This window comes from Parus major, chromosome 12 (assembly GCF_001522545.3).
Source record: "Parus major isolate Abel chromosome 12, Parus_major1.1, whole genome shotgun sequence".
In the NCBI taxonomy this organism is placed as follows: Eukaryota; Metazoa; Chordata; class Aves; order Passeriformes; family Paridae; genus Parus; species Parus major.
Window position 1 is genome coordinate 4,794,499 of NC_031781.1, and position 17,970 is coordinate 4,812,468.

Genomic DNA, 17,970 nt, shown 5'->3' on the forward strand with positions numbered 1-17,970 from the left:
CTTAAGAAGATAAAGCAAACTAATCATTAATACTTCAGATTAAATCATAAAGAGTTAATAAGGATTAAGTATTGTCCAGAAGGTGGACACAGGTGACTTCTACCTCCACAGAGCCCAACACTTGCGCTATGGCACTTTGAGAAGCCACTCAGCTCTAGGGGCTGCACAAGGAGCTGGATCTTACTTGGACAGTTTCCCTGAAAGAAAAGAAAAGAAAGCATTCCTCAGCACAGCATCAACAGTGGAATGCTTTTCTCTCGTGTTTGCCCTCAGTTCCTAGAAAATCAGATTTCCAGAGGGGCTTTTACAGCCTAGAATTGGAGAAGCAGTAGGGGCCTGGTCTCTCAGACCAAAGTAATTCAGCCCTTGCTCTGAGTCACCACACACACACACACACTTGAAGGAAGGGATTCCAAGCATCCTAGTGACCTCAGCCGCTGAGTTTCCTCATTGCAGGAGGCACCATCACCTGGAGATAAGCAATACCCCCTGTCTAAAAAATCCACACCAACAAGCCACCCTTTCTTTCATGTGGTTTAATTTCTATAAGCAATTCAGAAGTATTTATTAACTGAAGTATGAAAGCATCAGGTGATGCCCAGGCAGAGCCAACATAGTTACAAAGCTTATGGTGCCAGTGTGGGTCTGAAACCAGCGGCCCAGACAGTAAACTTAGAGTTGATATCACTTGGAGACAACTTGGGAAGCAGGATGGAGGTGTGTAGGTAGATGAAAAGACATCCTAACAAGATAAAGAAAATTTGCATGTGAATTTTACACAAAACTGAAATACTAAAAAACCTTAATGCTGTTGCTTTATGTTGACCATTTTCATCTTAACAGGAGAATTATTCTGATTTTTCACTAGTAAGTGATTTTAGACTGATGCTTCCTTAATCTTAATTTTCTGTTTAGCCCCTCTCTCATCTGCAATGGTGTTTCCCCCTCCCCAAACTTGTGTTTGCCTATCTCTGCAGGCCAAAGGCACAGAAGGACAGATAACTCTCTCCTGAGCACTGCCTCTCCAGCTCCTCACCCCAGTGCAGGACACACTGTGATAACAGCTCTGAAGCTCCTACCCACACCCATTTACTTCATGGCTGCCTCAGGGGGACAGCCGGACAAAATTACAAAGCCCTGAGGAAAGGCAACCACGAAAATAACCTGCCCCAACCTGAACAAGATAACAAACACACTTCAGTACCACCCCAGGAGGAGTTTGGTCAGTAAGCTCGAGCTCGTGTTGTGAGGGGCAGCGAAAAGCTGCAGGGCAAAGCAGGGAGGCTGTGCCCCGTAGAGGCTGCAAGTGCCCAGTCTGGCTTCACCTGGCACCGGTGCCCTTCCCTGGGAGGTGGATCCGAGCCCTGGCTCCTCTCCTGGCCCTGCTGAGGCTGTCGGCGGGGTGAGCTCCTCCGGCTCCGCTGCTGCTGGCCGGACCCCCCAATTCCTCCGGCCACTGCCCCATCTCCTCACACCCAGCTCTCCAAAATGGCTACAGCCGCCTCGCCTCCACTCGGTTTTTACTCATTCATTTATTTGTTTATTTTAAAATCCGTCTCGTTTTAACAAAGCACGAAGTTCTGGGGAGCAGAGGGCGAAGGGACGGCCGCGGTCCCGGCAGGGAGCGGGCGATGGGGTGCGGGAGGTGAGGATGCGGACGGTGAGGATGCGGTGTGGGAGCTGCTCCCCGCAATCCCCTCCCGCAGCCCGGGCCGCTCGGGGCGGGCGGAGCGGGGCTCCCGGCGGGGCGGGGGCTGCCCGGGCCCGCTCCCTCAGCCCCGCCCCGCCCGCGCGGGCCGCGCACACCGCGGCAGCTCCGCGGGGCTCCCGCGGCCCTGCGCTCCGTGCCCGCCGCCGCCGGAGCGGAGCCCAGGCCCCGGAGCCCATGTGGGGCCTTGCCCTCCGTGCCCGCCGCCGCCGGAGCGGAGCCCAGGCCCCGGAGCCCATGTGGGGCTGCCGCCGCCATGTGGGGCTGCCGCCGCCGCGGCCGCTGCCCGCAGGGCCGGCGCTGCCGAGGTAGGACCCCCGGGACCCCCCTCCCGCCCCCGGCTTCCCACCCACGGGGCAGCCCCCGAGGGACCCAGGCGCGTTCAGGGCAAGGCTGGAAGGGGACGGTGGTGTTTTCCTGGACCCCCTGGTCGGGATTTTCCCTCCCGGCTCCGCCGACGAGTGAAGGTGCTCGGCATCTCAGAAAGCTCGGCCGGTGGGAAATGGGAATTGCGGCTTCTGCTGGAACAGCCCTGGGTTAAGGAAGGTTTGGGAGATGTGGCGTGGAAAGAGGGAATCGTAGTGTACCAGCAGCTGTTTGCTTGCCGAGTTATTTTTGGAGATTGCTTTGCTGTGATGGACTTTTTTTTTTTTTTTAACTGTCTGTAGGGAGGCGGGTTTACATCTCGCTCCTCCAAGCCTTGGTGCTCTCCATTGGCTGAGGAAGGGTGTAAAACTAGTGCTTTGGCAAATAGTGATCTAACTGGTTAGCTCTTCTTCCCGTATTCCGAAGGGCAACTCCATAAAAAGCACATAATCTGCACCTTTTTTATCTTCCTTTGTGAGGTTTGGCTGCTGGCTCGTTGGGGCCGTCCTTGGAAAGGGCTGGCTCTCCCTGGGGACCGAGGTCTGGTGTGTTTGTGAGGCACTTTGTGTAATACAGGGTGACAGCTGTGACGCAAGTGCACCAAAACTTTTGAACATAGCCTCAGTCATGGTTATGCTTGGATATAATTTCCCCACTTTCTAGGAAAATTGTATTATGTAGGCTGGAAGATGAAGCAGGCGCTGCTGCTGCTGCCGTGGGGCAGGATGGGGAGGCAGAGATGGATGTGGATGTGGATGGATGAGGGGTGCTGCACTCAGGTTTGGTAATGGGACCAGGACCCTGAGCTGCCTGCTGCCACACAAAACTGGGTGTCACCAGGTGTTCTCCTACCATGGCTCCTGCCCACTGAGTCACAGGCTCACTCTTGTTTACAGCCATCGCTTTGCTCCTGCCAGCCCGATAGTAGGCAGCTGCTGCTTCCTCCATGCCTGACTCCAACCCAAGGCATGGAAAGGGATTTTGGTAAGGCTGGTGGTCCAGAACCTCTCGGACTAGGAGGAGGATCCCTGTCCAGCTGTTGAAATGTGGTGATGGCCATTGCTTTGTGGCTGAACTAAAACCCCTTCACTGCCCCTCTGGTCATTCCCACAGGGCTTGTGCTGGCGTCCTCCATGAGCAGGGATTTGTTGGCTGTGCCGGGGGAATTGGATGCTGCCCTCTCACCTCTCGTCAATACCTGGCTCCTTGTTGGCTCTGCAGCAGGTCCCATGGTGCTTGTGTGGCTCTTTGAGATGTGAGGAGGAAAAATAAAGACGTTAATATGGAAGAAACTTGAAGGCTCTTTAAGATTTTTCGATCTTTAAAGAATTTCATTCTGAATTGCACATTTTATATTGGCAAATGCCAGAGAAACTGGTTCATCTGAGGCAAAAAAACCTGCTAAACCAACTATAACTTGGAGCAATCCTATACAGAGTTGATTGATTTTGTAGTGCTTTGTGTAGGGCCGAAGATGGGACTGAATAGATGCCTGTTGTGGGACTCCTGGTGCTCGTCCAGTGTGTTGCAGAGCAGTTCGCAAAGTTTCCAGTAAGTTTGCTTAATGTGACCTTACTCAGTTCCGAGGCACTCCCATAATTAAGGTTGCAATTAAAGGCAATAGCATCCATTTACATAAGATGCCAGTCCTTTTAAATCAGTGCATCATCTAATGAGAGCATTCATGTAGGGATAGCTGTGCAGGATGAGGACCCAGAGCTGAGAGCATTTTGGGGAGGATTTGGTTTCAGAACTTTCCTGAGGTCACTCAAAGGAAGGATCTGCTATGAAATAGGACTTTTTGTTATGAAACTGTACTGATTTATAAATATAACCCTTACCAGCAGCAGGATGTTGTTGAATTGAGTGATCATAACCCTTTATTTTTTTTATGTATCATCCATCCAATTAAAAAAAAAAAAATCAGCCTGGTTGCACCAGTATTTTTTCTCAATTTGATTGCGTCAATGTTCCTTCTGCTCCTATGAGTAAGAGATTTGGTAAACCCAACTTGTGGACAGTATTTAATTGCTGGTGAAGTGCTATGGATGTGTTCTGAATGGCTCACTGCACTTGCATGGTTTCCTTGGGGCTTAACCCCTGTATATGATGCCCACAGATTTTCCCTTGAGATAAATAGAAATCTTGAAGTGCTGGAAGAGACCATGTGTTTAGCGAATGCTTTGGCCTGCTTCTGAAAGAAATGACCTGGTGGAGTATTCCCAACTTCCCACTCTGTATGTTTTGTTCTGTTTCTCTTTTTTCTTTGTTTGCTTTCATTTATTGATTATGGTGTAAGCTTGTTGCCCCACACCCTGGGTGGGGCTTCTTGGGAAGACTCACAAGGCCAGTGTAATAGAAAGGGTAAAAATTCTCAAAATACAAGTGGGGAGGCACCAGCTGTGAGTTTGAGAAGTGCAGGGTTCATTGGGTCTGCTCTGGTTTTCCCCAGAAGCCATTTTTTCCCATTATAAGAGAAATAATTAGTCTGACAACCTTTTCTCACGGGCAGAGTGCTTGGCTTGCTGTGTCTGAGACCATAAGAGGTTAAGTAATTAAATTGTAAAAGGGAGAATAATCAACTCCTAACTCCTTAGTCTGTCTAGTTGTGCTCTCCAGCATCTAAAACAAAGTAATTTGGGTTGATTTCTGATTTCACTAGATTTTTACCAGGCAGTCAAAGTGTGGCTGCAGGAGAGAGTTCCACATTGCTTCACACAGGTTGTTTTTGCAGCAGTGGTGGATTGGTTTTGGGCACGATTTGGTGGTGCAGAGGGGCAGTGTCAGGGGCAGCACTGGCCTGGGCTGCTCTGACAAGGTTCCAAAGTGAGGCCAGGGTGGCTTATAAACCAGGCTTGTTCCTGGGTGCCTGCCAAAACCTGGCCCCAAGTGTTGTAATCACTCACTAATTATGAATCCTAATCTCCAGATATACTGACCCTGTCACCTGCTGAGGTGCTGAGCTGGTGAAGTAAAATCACAGGATGGTTTGGGTTGGAAGGGACCTTAAAGTTCATCCCATCCCACCTCGTGCCATGAGCAGGGACACCTTCCACTATCTCAGGTTGCTCAGGTCCCATCCCACCTGGCCTTGGACATTTCCAGGGATGGGGCAGCCACAGCTTCTCTGGGCACCTTGTGCCAAGGCTTCACCACTCTCATGGGGAAGAATTTATTCTTAATATTTCATCTAGCCCTGCCCTCCGTCAGTTTAAAGCTGTTCCCCCTTGTCCTGGCACTCCATGCTCTTGCCAAAAGTCCCTCTGCAGTTCTCCTGGAGTCCCCTAAGGCACTGGAAGGTGCTATAATATCACTCAGAGCCTTCTCTTTTCCAAAGTCACTTTGATGTGTCGGGCCTGTGAATTTGTGTCCATGCAAAGAGATACTTGTTTTTTATTTTGTTTAGAATGTGTCAACTTGCCCCTGCTATTACAGCCGTGCAGTTTTTAAATGCCTTTAGAGGTTGTATTTTTATTCTGCCAAATTTACCTCTCATCTGAGAAGCTGCTGGATGAGGGGCTCTCTTGGATGTTGCTGTCTGCAATATTTAAGGGTCTGAAGTAATGCACTGGAATTAATCTTGAAGCCCTGAAGCACTGAGCTGCCATGAATACAAATGATTAGTCTCTTAATTGCAACTGACTTGTATCCCTGTGATGGATAAAAACATTTTGCAAATGTTTTATTAATAAAATGTGATGGATTTGTCATGAGTGCCCTTGTAGCAATAATGTGCCTGTTACATTGAAACATGGAATTTAAAGCTGTAATTTCTGCACTTGGATATCTGAAATACCTGCACGGCATTAGTTTCCAGGTGATTCAGTATGTGACTATATTGTTTACAGGCCATGCATGAGTAGGAAAAGATATTAAAAAAAGGTTGAATAAAGGGTTTTAAATTCTTTCCCCTCTTTTTGACTCTGAAGGCGAGCTAGAGTTGCCTGAACTCCTTCCTGAGTAGTTACTTTTAGAAAATTTTCACATCGCGTGCCGTCTTTGTGTGGAGCTGGCTTGACACGTGTTGAGCCTTGTCCCTGGGCATTGCCAGGGGAGCTGTGTGCTCCAGGCTCCCTGGCAATGCTGTTCTCTGAACAAGAGCCCCAGCAGCCTCCCCAGCCCCGGAGCTGCTGCGGGGTTGGCTCCTGTCACCAGAGTGCCACCTAAAAATGGCTCTGGTGTGCTATTCCTGCCTCGCTCGGGAAAGCCACTCGTGCTGCTGCTTCTCTGGCACTGGATTCCCACGTGAGGGATTTCTCCATGTGCAGGCAGCAGCAGAATTGGGGAGTTGTGTCAGTCTGAGCTGGCGCTGCAGAGGTTTGGTCCTGCATGTTTTAGGTGCCTAAATGGGGAGGTTTCCTTAAGCAGCAAGAAACTCTCATGTCTGGGTTAGGTATGGTTTGCCAGTGGATAGTTTAAATCAAAACATGCAAAGACAAAATATTTGTGGTGATTTATTATAGCTAAAAGCTTCTCTATGACTACATCCCCTCTTTTGACATAGGGAGCACAACCATGAGCTCTTTTTAGTGCATCTGAAACTGCTCCTGACCAACGACCACTGACACTCTTTGCATTTAAGGCTGGCTTTTCCTTCCTTTTAAGCTTCCTTCTATGGTCATATATCCCTGGAAATCTAATTGATGTTATTGGTTAATAACAAGCAACATTTGTTCATGGAAAGCCTGTTGGTATCCTTGAGCTGTGCAGCATTGACTTTCTGCATTAAGGAAAGGGGGAAAAGAAGAGCTTCGTAATTTTTTTTTTCTGCTACCCATGAGAAACTGGTTTCCCCAAAACAATGAGGAGATTTCAGGGGTTCATGACCTCTTGCAATTAGAAAATGTCAGATGGCTTGTGAGAGGTAGACTGATGGGGCAGAGGAGGAGGGGGAGCAGCCCTGTTACTGCTGTAGTAATTACTGTAGTAAAAAAACCCCCTCATTTGTGGTGGGAGATCGATCTCACAGATTCTTCTTTATTTTTCCCTGAGAAATGCTCCATTTGGGGATTAGAGGAGCTTAAATATTCAAGCAGTTCTGGAAGAGATATCTCCCACAGATTTATGTCTTGGGGTTTTAACTGATTTTTGTTCCCAGGCTGGGCCAGTTCCAGGGATTTGGGCTCTCCTGGTGTCAGTCCCAGGTCTGATGGGACTGGCTCAAAGCAGTGTGTGTCCTGGGAGCATTGCTAGGGCTCCTCTTCACTCCTGCTAGCCAGTTTTCATTAACATGTGGTAGACCAATGTTTCTGAGCCCCCTGTCCTGTGAGAGAGAAGGTTCAGATGTCCCTGGTGGTGAGGGGGGACCCGAGCAGGCACAGACCAAGCCAGGGTGGGATGTCTGGAGCCAGCAGTCCTGGACAGCTGGTGTTTCACTGGGGGTGGTGAGTGTGAGGGCTGCTGTGCTCATTTGCTTCTGATTCCCTTGCTTTGTTTTCTATTTTTGTATCCCTTTTGGCTTTCAATTGATATTTAAATTTTGGAATGTGTTTTTACACATTCTGGTGCCAAAGGCTGTCCCTTATGCCATATGTGATGGAGGATGGCCTTCTGTGCAACTGAATAATTTTTTGTATTTTCTCTAGGGACACACTTGTGCTGAAGCAAAGTTATTTTTTCAAAATATAAAAGAGAACTCAAGGTGGGCTGCTTTTTTTTGGTTTAAAGAGAAGACTTCTTCACTAATATTATGCTGTTGGTGAATGTTTCCCCATGCAAGAGTTTAATGTGTAGCATTTGTGCTGTTTAGCCTGTCTACATTCTGTAAATTTGATTATTTTGGCTGTCATAATTTTATTACTCTTATTAAGCTTCCTCATTTGCACATTGATCCTATTAGTCTCAGGAAGCTGATAAGCCATCTAGGTCTACTTGCAAAATGCACAGAAAATGAAAAATCTGCCCTGGAGGCTCTGAATACTGAGATTCACTGTGATTTAGATCTGTATGTCTGGCCTGTATTTTTTCCCCCTTTGGTGCTGTTTTAGGCTACCTGACTTCACTGCAGTTTGCCCAAATTAAGATGAATATTTGCTTTTATTATAAATTCTCTCACTGGTAGCTTCTGAGAAGCTCTGCTCTGGTTTGCTTGTATTTTTATTTGGATGAATACCCTCCTTTTTCACAGAGCTTAAGAATATTTCCAGCAGCAGCTGGCGTCGCATATGCTGTGAGTTGTTTTCCTCCTGTGTCAGTGTCAGTTTTCCATGCTGCCTTTCCAGACGGATTTATTCTTTACTTTCACAAAACCTGCTTTGCCTGTGGGACATGCAGGAACCCAAGTGTGGGCCCATTACTCTTTGCTTTTGCTTCCATTTCCATGGGCTTTTCCCTCAGTGACCCCCCTGTTCTATAGGGTAGGCTGGACTATCCTCGGTTGGACCTTTGATTCCTAAATCAAATTTCTAAAATTTGTTCTGGCTCTCAGTGAAGTCTAGTTCCTCTTACAAGGTGAGGTTGTACCCCCTCTCCCTCAGCCCCTCCTGTCCCAGGGCTGCTTTGGGTGCTTCTATTTACATCTTATTTCTGTCACTGAAATGTTTGCAGACCCCTGTTTTGCTCCTGTTCTGCTCGACCTCTCTGCACAGTCACTGCTGCTTCCAATGAGCTGTTGTTCTTTCTTTGGTGATGCTCTTCCCCCTCCTGGTCCAGTTTTCCTCCTCCTCCCACGGTTTGACCTTGTCTTGCTCTTGTCTCCCCGTGCCCTTTTCCAGGCATACACATGGCTTCAACTTCTATTAGGTGCTGGTGACTCACAGATTCACTCTACACCTCCGAGGGTTTGTTACCCAGCCCAGTGGCTCTTTTCCTCCTTGCCTTTTTCCCTTTGAGCTCCCCATCAGTCATTCAGTATTTCACGCCCCAAACCCCGGGTGGTGCTTCCCAAGCTCTCTTATCTCCTGTCTTTTAAAGTGCTGCCATCTGATAGGTAGCTCTGTCCCGAAGCCTTCAAGATTTAAAAAAAATTAATTTGGTGTACTTCATGCATTTGAATCACATGCAAATTTTGTGTACTCTTTGTTGTCAGTATATTCTCCTTTTTCATCTCATCAGACAACTTCCCTAACACATGTGATAAGTTTTCACAGTTGTTTTCCATTGGAGTGACAGCTCTTGTGGAATTGTACTTCTGAAGTCAGTTGATAACATTTGGTTTTAAAGGTGGCATAGTGTTACAGTTCTACTCTGAGAAGGCAGCTGCCCTTGTTCTATAATTTTTTTTTTTTAGTTTAGCAGCCTAGATCTACTGTTATAAGCAAGTGGGATTCATAGGATCCTAGTTGAGTGACAGGAAAAAGGATGTGTATACACCAGAAATGTTCAAATATCTAATATAAAAGTAGCTGAGCATAATTCATAAGCCTGTCAGCCTGGATAAGGGCTGTCTGTTGTACTTCAAACTGTCAGTCCTTTCCTTGTGCTCCCTCTAATTACATTACTGCTCATACCTGCAAACTCAGACTGGGATCTGGGGAGGTTTTCTGATATGCTTGGTGATTGAAGAGGAATAGAGAGCTTTGAGGTGATGGAGGCACTTTCAGACTGCTTAGCACAGGTTGCTTGTAGGCAGGTGCAAGAGGCACAAAGACAGACATCCCCATGGATGCAGCTGTGGTTTTGTTTTCCCTTCTCTTTCAAATACTACAGATTGATCCAGCCTTTGTTTTCCACGGTGAAATCACGTATTTCAGGTGACTGAAGTGGATTTGCTGCTGTATCAGCCTCGCAGGGAGGTGAGGAGTGTCCGAGGGTGCACACACCACGCAGGGGCTGTGCCAGGCTGTTTGTGCTGTTGCTGTAGTAACAACATCAGGTTCTGCCAGAACAATGCGCAGGAATGACTCTCCTCAGTGTGCTTGCCATCTTGGAAACCCGGGATTTTCAATTAACCCCTGGACATGTGAATGTAAATAGGCAATTTGTGCAAATGCTGTGTGTTTTGATGTCCTCGTTCTGTACTTACAAGTACAGGCCCCCTCATGTAAATAGTTGGGAGTCCCTGGTATACAGCAAGAGTGTTTATCTACAAAGGGCTTTTTAACACTGGGTTGCACTCAGAAAACATGAATAATAGATGCCATCTTTCCTTTATGTTGCATCATAACAGGAAGATTTAAAATGTTGCTCAACTTTGTGATGATGGGAATGGTTTTGGGCAATACCTGGAAGCACCACTTGAGGATCTTGCCTTTTTTACAGGGAAATAATTTCAGTGTTGTCTCAGATGTAAAGATGGGAGAGGACTGCTTGGACTGAAGGTGTAAAGATTTAGTGATTTGTCCTTCAGATTTAACAAACAGAATTAATGTAGGCTAGCCTTAAATCTACCCCTAATGCCAGGCTTAACACAGGAAACTTCCTTGTGTGAAAGCAACAGCATCTCATCAAAAGGGTTTATCTCCAGATATTATATTTCTCCCACATTTCAAAGAGATCAATTATTTCTTCTGAAACATGAAAAACATGTAGACTAACATAGTTATATACTTAGAAATACAGACAATACTCTGAGTGGCCACACCTTGAGGAATGGTTCACATAAAGATAACAAAGAACACAGTGATGGTGTGGCAAGGTGTGTATTTTTTTAGTTGATATTGCCATGTCTGTGAGTCTCAGGGTTTGCTCTGGGGTGCTCATGCAGTCCACGTGTTGGTGAGAGGAGGTTCTGCCGATATCTCCCCAAGTAATCGTAGCTATCTCCCCTGATACAGTTTATATTCCTGCAGTGAATGAGTGAGTTCTGTAGAAAGCAATCCAAGAGTTTATTGGTACAATTCTCACAATAAAACCTTTGTGTGGCTGGTGCTTGTTTCCTGATGCTTGGGTCATCACGGTTTGGAAAACGCAGCCGTGCTGGAATCCAGCCACACATGAACACTGCTGTCAGGGATACCTCACTGCTTTGCGTGCTCCGTGAATAACTCTGGTGATGTTTCAGTAGGCAATGAGGAAAATACCATAAAAGCAAATTGCTGTGGGAATTATCTGTCTCTCCAGCCAAATAAGTGTGGTGTGAGGCTCCTGAGTGCCCAAACCCTGTCAGATCTTCCCTGGTATCAGATGTGTTGATGGTTGTTGGAATAGATAGGAGCTTGCTTTCTTGCTGATTTACCTGACATGAAGATTTTCTGTTTGGATGAATTATTTTCCTTATCTATGCTAAGGGATATTTTGTTTCAGCTCAAGGAATTTCTTCAGTATCTGTATTTATACGTCTTTGTCTGTGTGGGATCTTGGGTGCTGTTTAAATCTATTCCCCAGTTAGCACTGAAGAATTTTCTTGTCCTTAGTAGTAGCTTATTCTCACCTAAAGCATGATTAGATCTCACTGTTTGTTATCAATCTCTTTGACAGATTGATCTGTCAAAGAGCCATGAAGTCTGGTAGTAAAATGAACTCTTACAAAATAATTTCTGAGGGTGTGTCTTGCTGAGGGCAGGTTCTTGTTTTACTTCTGAATTCTTAATGGCTTTTTGCTTGTCTTTGGGGTAGCAGTGTATTCCAAGACAACTGGAACATTTTCCCTTTAGGCAGTGATAGGAAATAAGATATGGAGTGGATGGTGCCACTAATAAAACTGACTTGTTGCTCAGAAGAAATGAAGGAAGTGCTAGGGCTGTGTATCACAAGGCCTGGCCCTCGTGATTTCAGTTGGTTTGGAATCACGTCCCAAATGGAAGGACCTGTGGAGATGGTCTGGGGAACCTGCTGAACCTGTCATGTGGGGTGCTTGGAATTTTTGGGGACTTAGTGGGCTATTTGTAATTTTTGCTGGGTAGACTTCTGGGACATTAGATTCTGGGAAAACAAAAAAGAGGATGGCCCTTTGGGTTGAGGAGGGAACCATAGGCGGCCTCGATGAGATGGCAAGTCTTCATTTAAGAAGCTGATGTAACAAAATGTCCTGAGAGCCTGAACTGAGAAGGTGTGAGTCAGTGTATGTCACCCTGCTAACCCAGCACTGCACCTCTCTGCCGTGATTGCTCACTGTGATTGCTAAGCTCTGAATGGGAAAGAACTCACTCTGTTCTCTGTGAAAAGCTTTTAGCTCCTGAGGGATCTCAGAGGAGGATGACTGCTCCCAAGGCATACTCTGTGTCGTTGTCCAGCAGCTCAGGAACAGCCCAGGGAGGAAGAGAGGGGATTTTTTTTGTGTTCAGCTTCCTTCATCTCTGGGTTTTCTTGGCAATTGAATAACAAGGCTGGGTTAGTGCCTGGCTGACAGAGGTCACAATATACTGAGCAGAAGGGCATTGTGTTTTAGGAAAGTTGTTAGGGACTTCTCTTGCACTGGGAGGAAAAACCTGCCAGGCTTGATCTGCACTTCAGGAATATGGGAATTACCTGGAGGAGAGAGCAGTCTGTTCCCTGCTGAGGTCTTAGTGCAACAAGGGATGTAACAGAGCAGGCCAAGTGTCCCGTCTGTTCTGCAGCAGCTTTGGTCATTTTAGCAGAAACTGGGTGCATTTACAAGTCTTTTCACCATGTAAGAGCACTTGGTCAAAAAAACCCATCAGCAATGTGCCTCACATCAGCTGAGTAGGGAGAAATCTCTCCCATTTGTCCTGAAACCCAGTTTTGAAATGCTGGAGTGTTGTTCCTTGTGAACAGAAAGGGTGAAGCATAGTTGTGTGTTTGGTCACTGACTCCTCTCATTGGCTTGCAGTGTTGTAACAGCCTTGTATAAATTAGATAGCTGCTGTCCTGGGATGATGCTTCCAGCATCAAGATTTTGGCCAATGAAGGACTGTCACCAGCTTGCTGAAGGTACATTTGAAATCTTTTTTGGTTTGTTTTTTTGCATTTTTTTCTTTCTTTTTATTTTTTTTTGTGTGTGTTTCGGTTTGTGGGTTTTTTTTTTTGTTTTTTTTTCCACTGAAAGAGAAAATCAGTTGTGAGTTCAACAGGAATTATCCTGTCTGCTTTACACAAACACTGTGATGCTGTTAGCTGGTCAGAGCCAACCAATCCATGTGAAACTGGGGAGCTTTGGATGGGTGTGGAAGCTGGGCATGTAAGATATGTGTGTGGCTGAAGGCTGTGCTGGTGCGTGTCTGTATTTCTTGAATAACAGCCACATGTAATGATCATTGCAAAGTCTCTGTTCCTCTGTGTCTCCTCAATTTGTGCTGAAACAAAACTGCTACAGTGCTAGGGGTGATGTCTTTTTGAGTACTTGTAAGTGGGGAGCCTCACAGCCCTGTCTCTGCACCTTCTTAAACTGGGAAAAGAACTTAAACTCTGATCTCTCCCCCTCTCACTATTGCCAGATGTAGAAAATGCAGATGCCAATCTTAAGATGGGATCATTTAAACTAGTTCCTGTTTGTCACTTCGAGCTGGAGCAGTAACCTGCCATTTGCAATACAGATGGTTTGGATTTAGGTTTTTGCCAGCTGATTATTGCCAGATGTGTGTGTAGAGGTCAGGGTCTGTGGGTTTTGTCAAAACAGGTAGCTGACAATGTGGGACTGCAAAGTGTATCTCATGACTTATTGGAAGGAGAATTACTTTAAAGAAATTGAAGTAATAGCTTGATGATGAAGTATAATTTTTTGGTGTTTAATATCTTAAAAAACATGATGATATTTAGTTCTGAATGTGGACTCACTCCTCCCAATATCTTTTTTTCATTTGGGTTAAAAAATAACTCGAGGCCGGTAGATGGGCTTTCCTTCCCTGTAGCTTTCTGTAAACTCTGACTCTCCCACGTATGCTGAAAAGCCAAGTCCTGGTGTATTTTAGTTCTGCGAGGCTTTGCTGTCTCCCGGCACGGCGATCCCGGTGTCACTTGCCTGTGACAGAGCCTTTCTGAAGGGTAACAGGGAATTCATTTCTCCACAACTGCTTGAGCACGGGCGGCTCGGCAGGGTTAGAGCAGTTTTCAGCACAGGGATGGCATGGCCAGAGTTGTGTGTGAGCCCCCCCCCCGTGTTCCCCCCCCGTGTCCCCGCGGCTGTGCCTTTGCTCGCGGCAGCCACCAGGGGGCGCCCGCGCAGTGCCCGCTGAGGGGCCAGGGCGCCGCCTGGCGGCGCGGGCGGTCCTGGCAGCCGCGGGAGCCTGAGGGATGGCCCCGGGATGGCCCCGGGATGTCCTGGGGGTGTCCCCGGGGTGTCCCCGGGTTCTCATCTCTGGCTCGGATCCCCTGCACTGCACAAGGGCCTGTGGGTGGGTTTGTCGTGAGCCGTATGTGTGCGGGGGGCTGAGGGCCTGGGCACCTGGGAGGCTGGAAAGCCTTTCCCTGTGCTAAGTACGAGTGAGTGCTGCCACAGATCGCTCTGGAACATCTTCTCTGGTGGAAGGACTTGAGGAAGAGATGTTGCATGGTTTACGGATGTTTTATGGGCTGTCAGGCTAAAAAGTGGTATCTTTACTAGGGAAATGACATACACGGAAGTTACTCGCATGTATTGTGGAACTTGGATTATATGGCTGCCATATGATGCAGCGTGTTCACAGATACAAGTTGGGTTTCTCTGAGATGGAGCAGAAACCTTGGTTCAGTCTCTCTCGTTTCTCCCTGTCTCTAAATAATTACCATTTGCTGTAGGCATTAAATCTCAAGTTTCCTGTCTTGTCAGTCAGTTGTTTCCAGAGAAATGAGTGTAACTTTGTCACTTGGCTCAAGCACATTATTTCCATGCTGCAGCTCGTTTTCCAAGATTTCCCTTCCCCTTGATGTTTTGCCTCTGGAGAGAGGTGGTTTCTCAGGTAAGCTCTTTGCTCACCATGGCTCTTAGAGCTTTGTGATGCTTTGTGTAAAAGCCTTCCCAGGAGTAAAGGTTTGTTCATGATTTTCCTGTAGCAAACAAAGCTCTTCACCTGCAGGCGTCAGCTCTGCTCCTCCAGTGCAGTAAGACAGCAGCTGATGACAATGAGATTGTGCAGAGGATGATCCTGTCATTTACTGGGAATTTGATGAGTAGCACTTGTTCTGTGTTTTCCCAGGAACTGAACGTAGGGCCCTTGTAAACCATGTTTTGAAACTAGACCTCAGGAGTATCACAAGATTTCTGTATTTGCTTTCTCTGTCCTTGATCAAATAGCTCATTACTGCAGTGAGGTTTAAAAACAAACCACAAAACATCTAACCCTTGCATACAACATAATCACTTAAGCTTATCATCAACCCAGCTGAGCTCTTTGCCTCACAAAAACAAAGGCTAGCAGGTGTATCTGAACACCTCTAATGTTATTACAGACACCTGGACAAACCCTTAACTGAAGTTTTGTGCAGGTGCCACTACTTTGAATCTGCCTGAGCAAAAAGAAATTAATTAACTGGCCCTGTGCCTGGTGCTTTGAGGGCAAGACTTAGAAATGTGGTCATTCACCCCACAGACTTCTGAAAAATGCTCTTCTTGTGTGAACTACATCAGGTCAGTGTTCTTGGCTAGAGGCGGGTGTATGACTGGACTTCCAGTTCTTGTGTAGGGGTGGATTTGCAGAAAGGAAGTACAAACTTTGTTTCTAGAGGCTGGAAGGATTTATTAAGTTTTCTACTTAGCGTATGTAAAACAAGTCTGAGAAGTGCAGTTAATAAACTGGAGTTCCTATTAATCTCTTGTTTCTGTTACTATTACATCTGTTGTGGACTCCCCTGAAGGCATTGTTAGGAAAGCTGGAGGATCTTGGTGTTGGCTTTGTTGTGATCACAGGAGGGTGAGGTGGGGACATCCTGGTGCTGGACTCTACCCTGGAGCCTGTCATCAGTGTGTGTTTCATCATTCCGTGTGTGCACAGGAGACAGACTTTGGGATTAACTGGGACAGAGATTGAACTGCTGCTGCTCACACTTCTTTGTGCAGCTGTTGGAAGTAAACACACAAATGACAGAAGAAACCAAGCTTTTAAGCATTCAAAACCTCTCTCTCTTTGCTCCTTGTTTTCTGACCCTTGCAGTGTAACTCCTGTAGCCCCTCTGCCCCTCCCCATGTCAGCTACGGGCTCAAAACAAAATCAGGAAGAAAATACTGGGTAAAAATATAGTGTAGGGCACCTACAGTGGAAAATTGTAATCGGTCTTGGAGAGAAGGAAATAACTTGCAACACGGGGAAAAGCAGGTCAAGCAAACACGATTCTGGAAAAACAGTACTGACTCTCCCAAAAGTGTCTTGCCAAATGTCTCTGAGAACTAAGTTTTGGTTTTTCAGAAAGGTACATTTTAGCTTGTAATAGAAGAGAAAAACTAAAAGTAATCTTCAGGTGATCAGGGTCTGGTTGGTGTTAAAAAGGAAGTATGTACTGGCCTTCACTTTTGTTTAGGCCAGTGTCATAATAATGGAGTGATTAATAATGAAAGTGTGTATTGCGCTTTACTACTATATTCATTGTGTTGCATTTATTTGCTGTAAAATATATAGAGAGGTGTGTACGTATGTGAAATATTGAGCATTTTTAGGGCTTTGCTCAGGCCAGTTAATGGAGTGGGTTTCCCCAAGCTGTAAAGCTGATAAAGGTGATGTGGAGAGGCGACAGCTGGGTGCCCTGTTTAGTCAAACTACTGCTCCCACTGCAGCTTCCCAGGGCCATTTGTTAACAGCTTTTTTATGGAAACCTATGGTTTATTTGTGTTTTTCTGCATCGCTATTAATTTAGCCTTCAGGCCAAACCAGAGTTTAATTGGAAAAATGTATCACTCAATGCATGACTTAAAACACACTGCACGCTCCCTGGGCGTTCTATATTTGGGTTTTGGGTTGGGTTTTTTTTTAAAAAAAAGGCTTTTCAGAGGCAGCGTGGTGTTCCCTGCAGCCAGAGCAGCGCAGCAGCAGCACGGAGCGCAGTCACCTGCTCGCAGCACGACCCTTGCCAGTGCCGGCACCTTCCCGCGGGGGTCTCGGAGGCCCCGGGGCGGCTTTCCCGTTCCTGGGGCACGGCGGGGCTGCGGCCTCCCCCGCCGGCCCTGCCCCGGGGGCGGCCCCGGCGCGCCCCGCCCGCCGGCACTGCGGTGGGAGCCGGGAGCGGCCGAGGATGGCGGCGGCACCGGCGGCGCGGGAGCTCACGCAGAACCCGCTGCAGAAGACGTGGGAGCCCTACGACAACGGGCTGCCCGCGGGGCACAGCGCACAGCGCGGCGGTGAGCGGCACGGGCCGGGCCGGGCCCACACGGGCCGGGCGGGGGGCGAGGGGACGGAGCCGAACCCAGCGCTCTGGGTCGCTCGCTGCCGCGGGCTGTGAGGGCGGCGGTCGTGGGTCCCCCGTGGAGGGTCGAGCCCCGGAGCTGCTGGCTCCACGCCCAGCGGAAGGCAGGGAAGCTTAGCTTCAATGAATGTGTTTTCTGGTTGCTTTTGTTGGTGTTTTGCGGGTTTGTTTGGGTTTTTTTTTAATTTATTGGACGCTCTGGTGTCAGGGAGCGTTTATATTCAGCATATTCGTCTTGGAGAGAGGCCTAAAAATGTCACTGTGTTCTTGTTTCGGTTGTTGTGTTTCTTTGTGGGATTTTTTTTCCGCTTTAAGGCCAATGCTGTATCAGCCCATCTGTTCTTTGAGTTAATGACTTCCCATATTTTGAGGTGCAGCCAACCGAGTCATCAGCCTCCTGAGAGTTTGGCGGTGGCGTTTGTAAACCATAGTTCATTAACAAACTTTGCCTCACAGGTTGTTTTTTCTCCCCTCTTCCTTTCATTTCCCCCCCTTACTTAAGAAACCGCGGTCCGGTACACGGCAGTTTTACAGACAAAAGGGGCTTTGTCGTGTAGAATTGTTTGTATTTGTCATGCATAGAGGCTGTGCTGACAGAGCTGAGGCTCTGCCGGTGTGGCAGGAGTCCATGGGCTGCAGCCTTGGCTGCCTCTGCTCATGCTTTGGTCCAGCCCTTGCTAAAAAAGAAAACCAACCCCTTCCCCCCCCCCCCAAAAAAATCCCCCCAAAACCCACAAACAAACAAACAA

General features: G+C 47.3%; 1 protein-coding gene across 7 annotated transcripts in view; it reads left to right on the plus strand.

Annotated features, from left to right (window-relative positions):
* The first annotated feature begins 1,022 nt into the window (after nt 1–1,022).
* Nucleotides 1,023–17,970, plus strand: part of LOC107210275 (6-phosphofructo-2-kinase/fructose-2,6-bisphosphatase 4) — a 58,001-nt gene continuing 41,053 nt past the window's right edge. For 5 of the 7 annotated variants that reach the window (XR_002002230.2, XM_015640852.3, XM_015640853.3 and 2 more), the window contains exon 1: nt 17,025–17,156. Coding sequence is in view for 4 of the 7 variants with exons in the window: in XM_015640852.3 (XP_015496338.1) it covers nt 17,051–17,156 (106 nt within the window). In the remaining 3 variants the exon portion in view is untranslated. Of the gene's footprint in view, nt 1,223–1,968; nt 2,017–17,024; nt 17,157–17,970 lie in introns of those variants that run through there. The other 2 variants (XM_019008095.2, XM_019008094.2) reach the window with 2 other exon arrangements.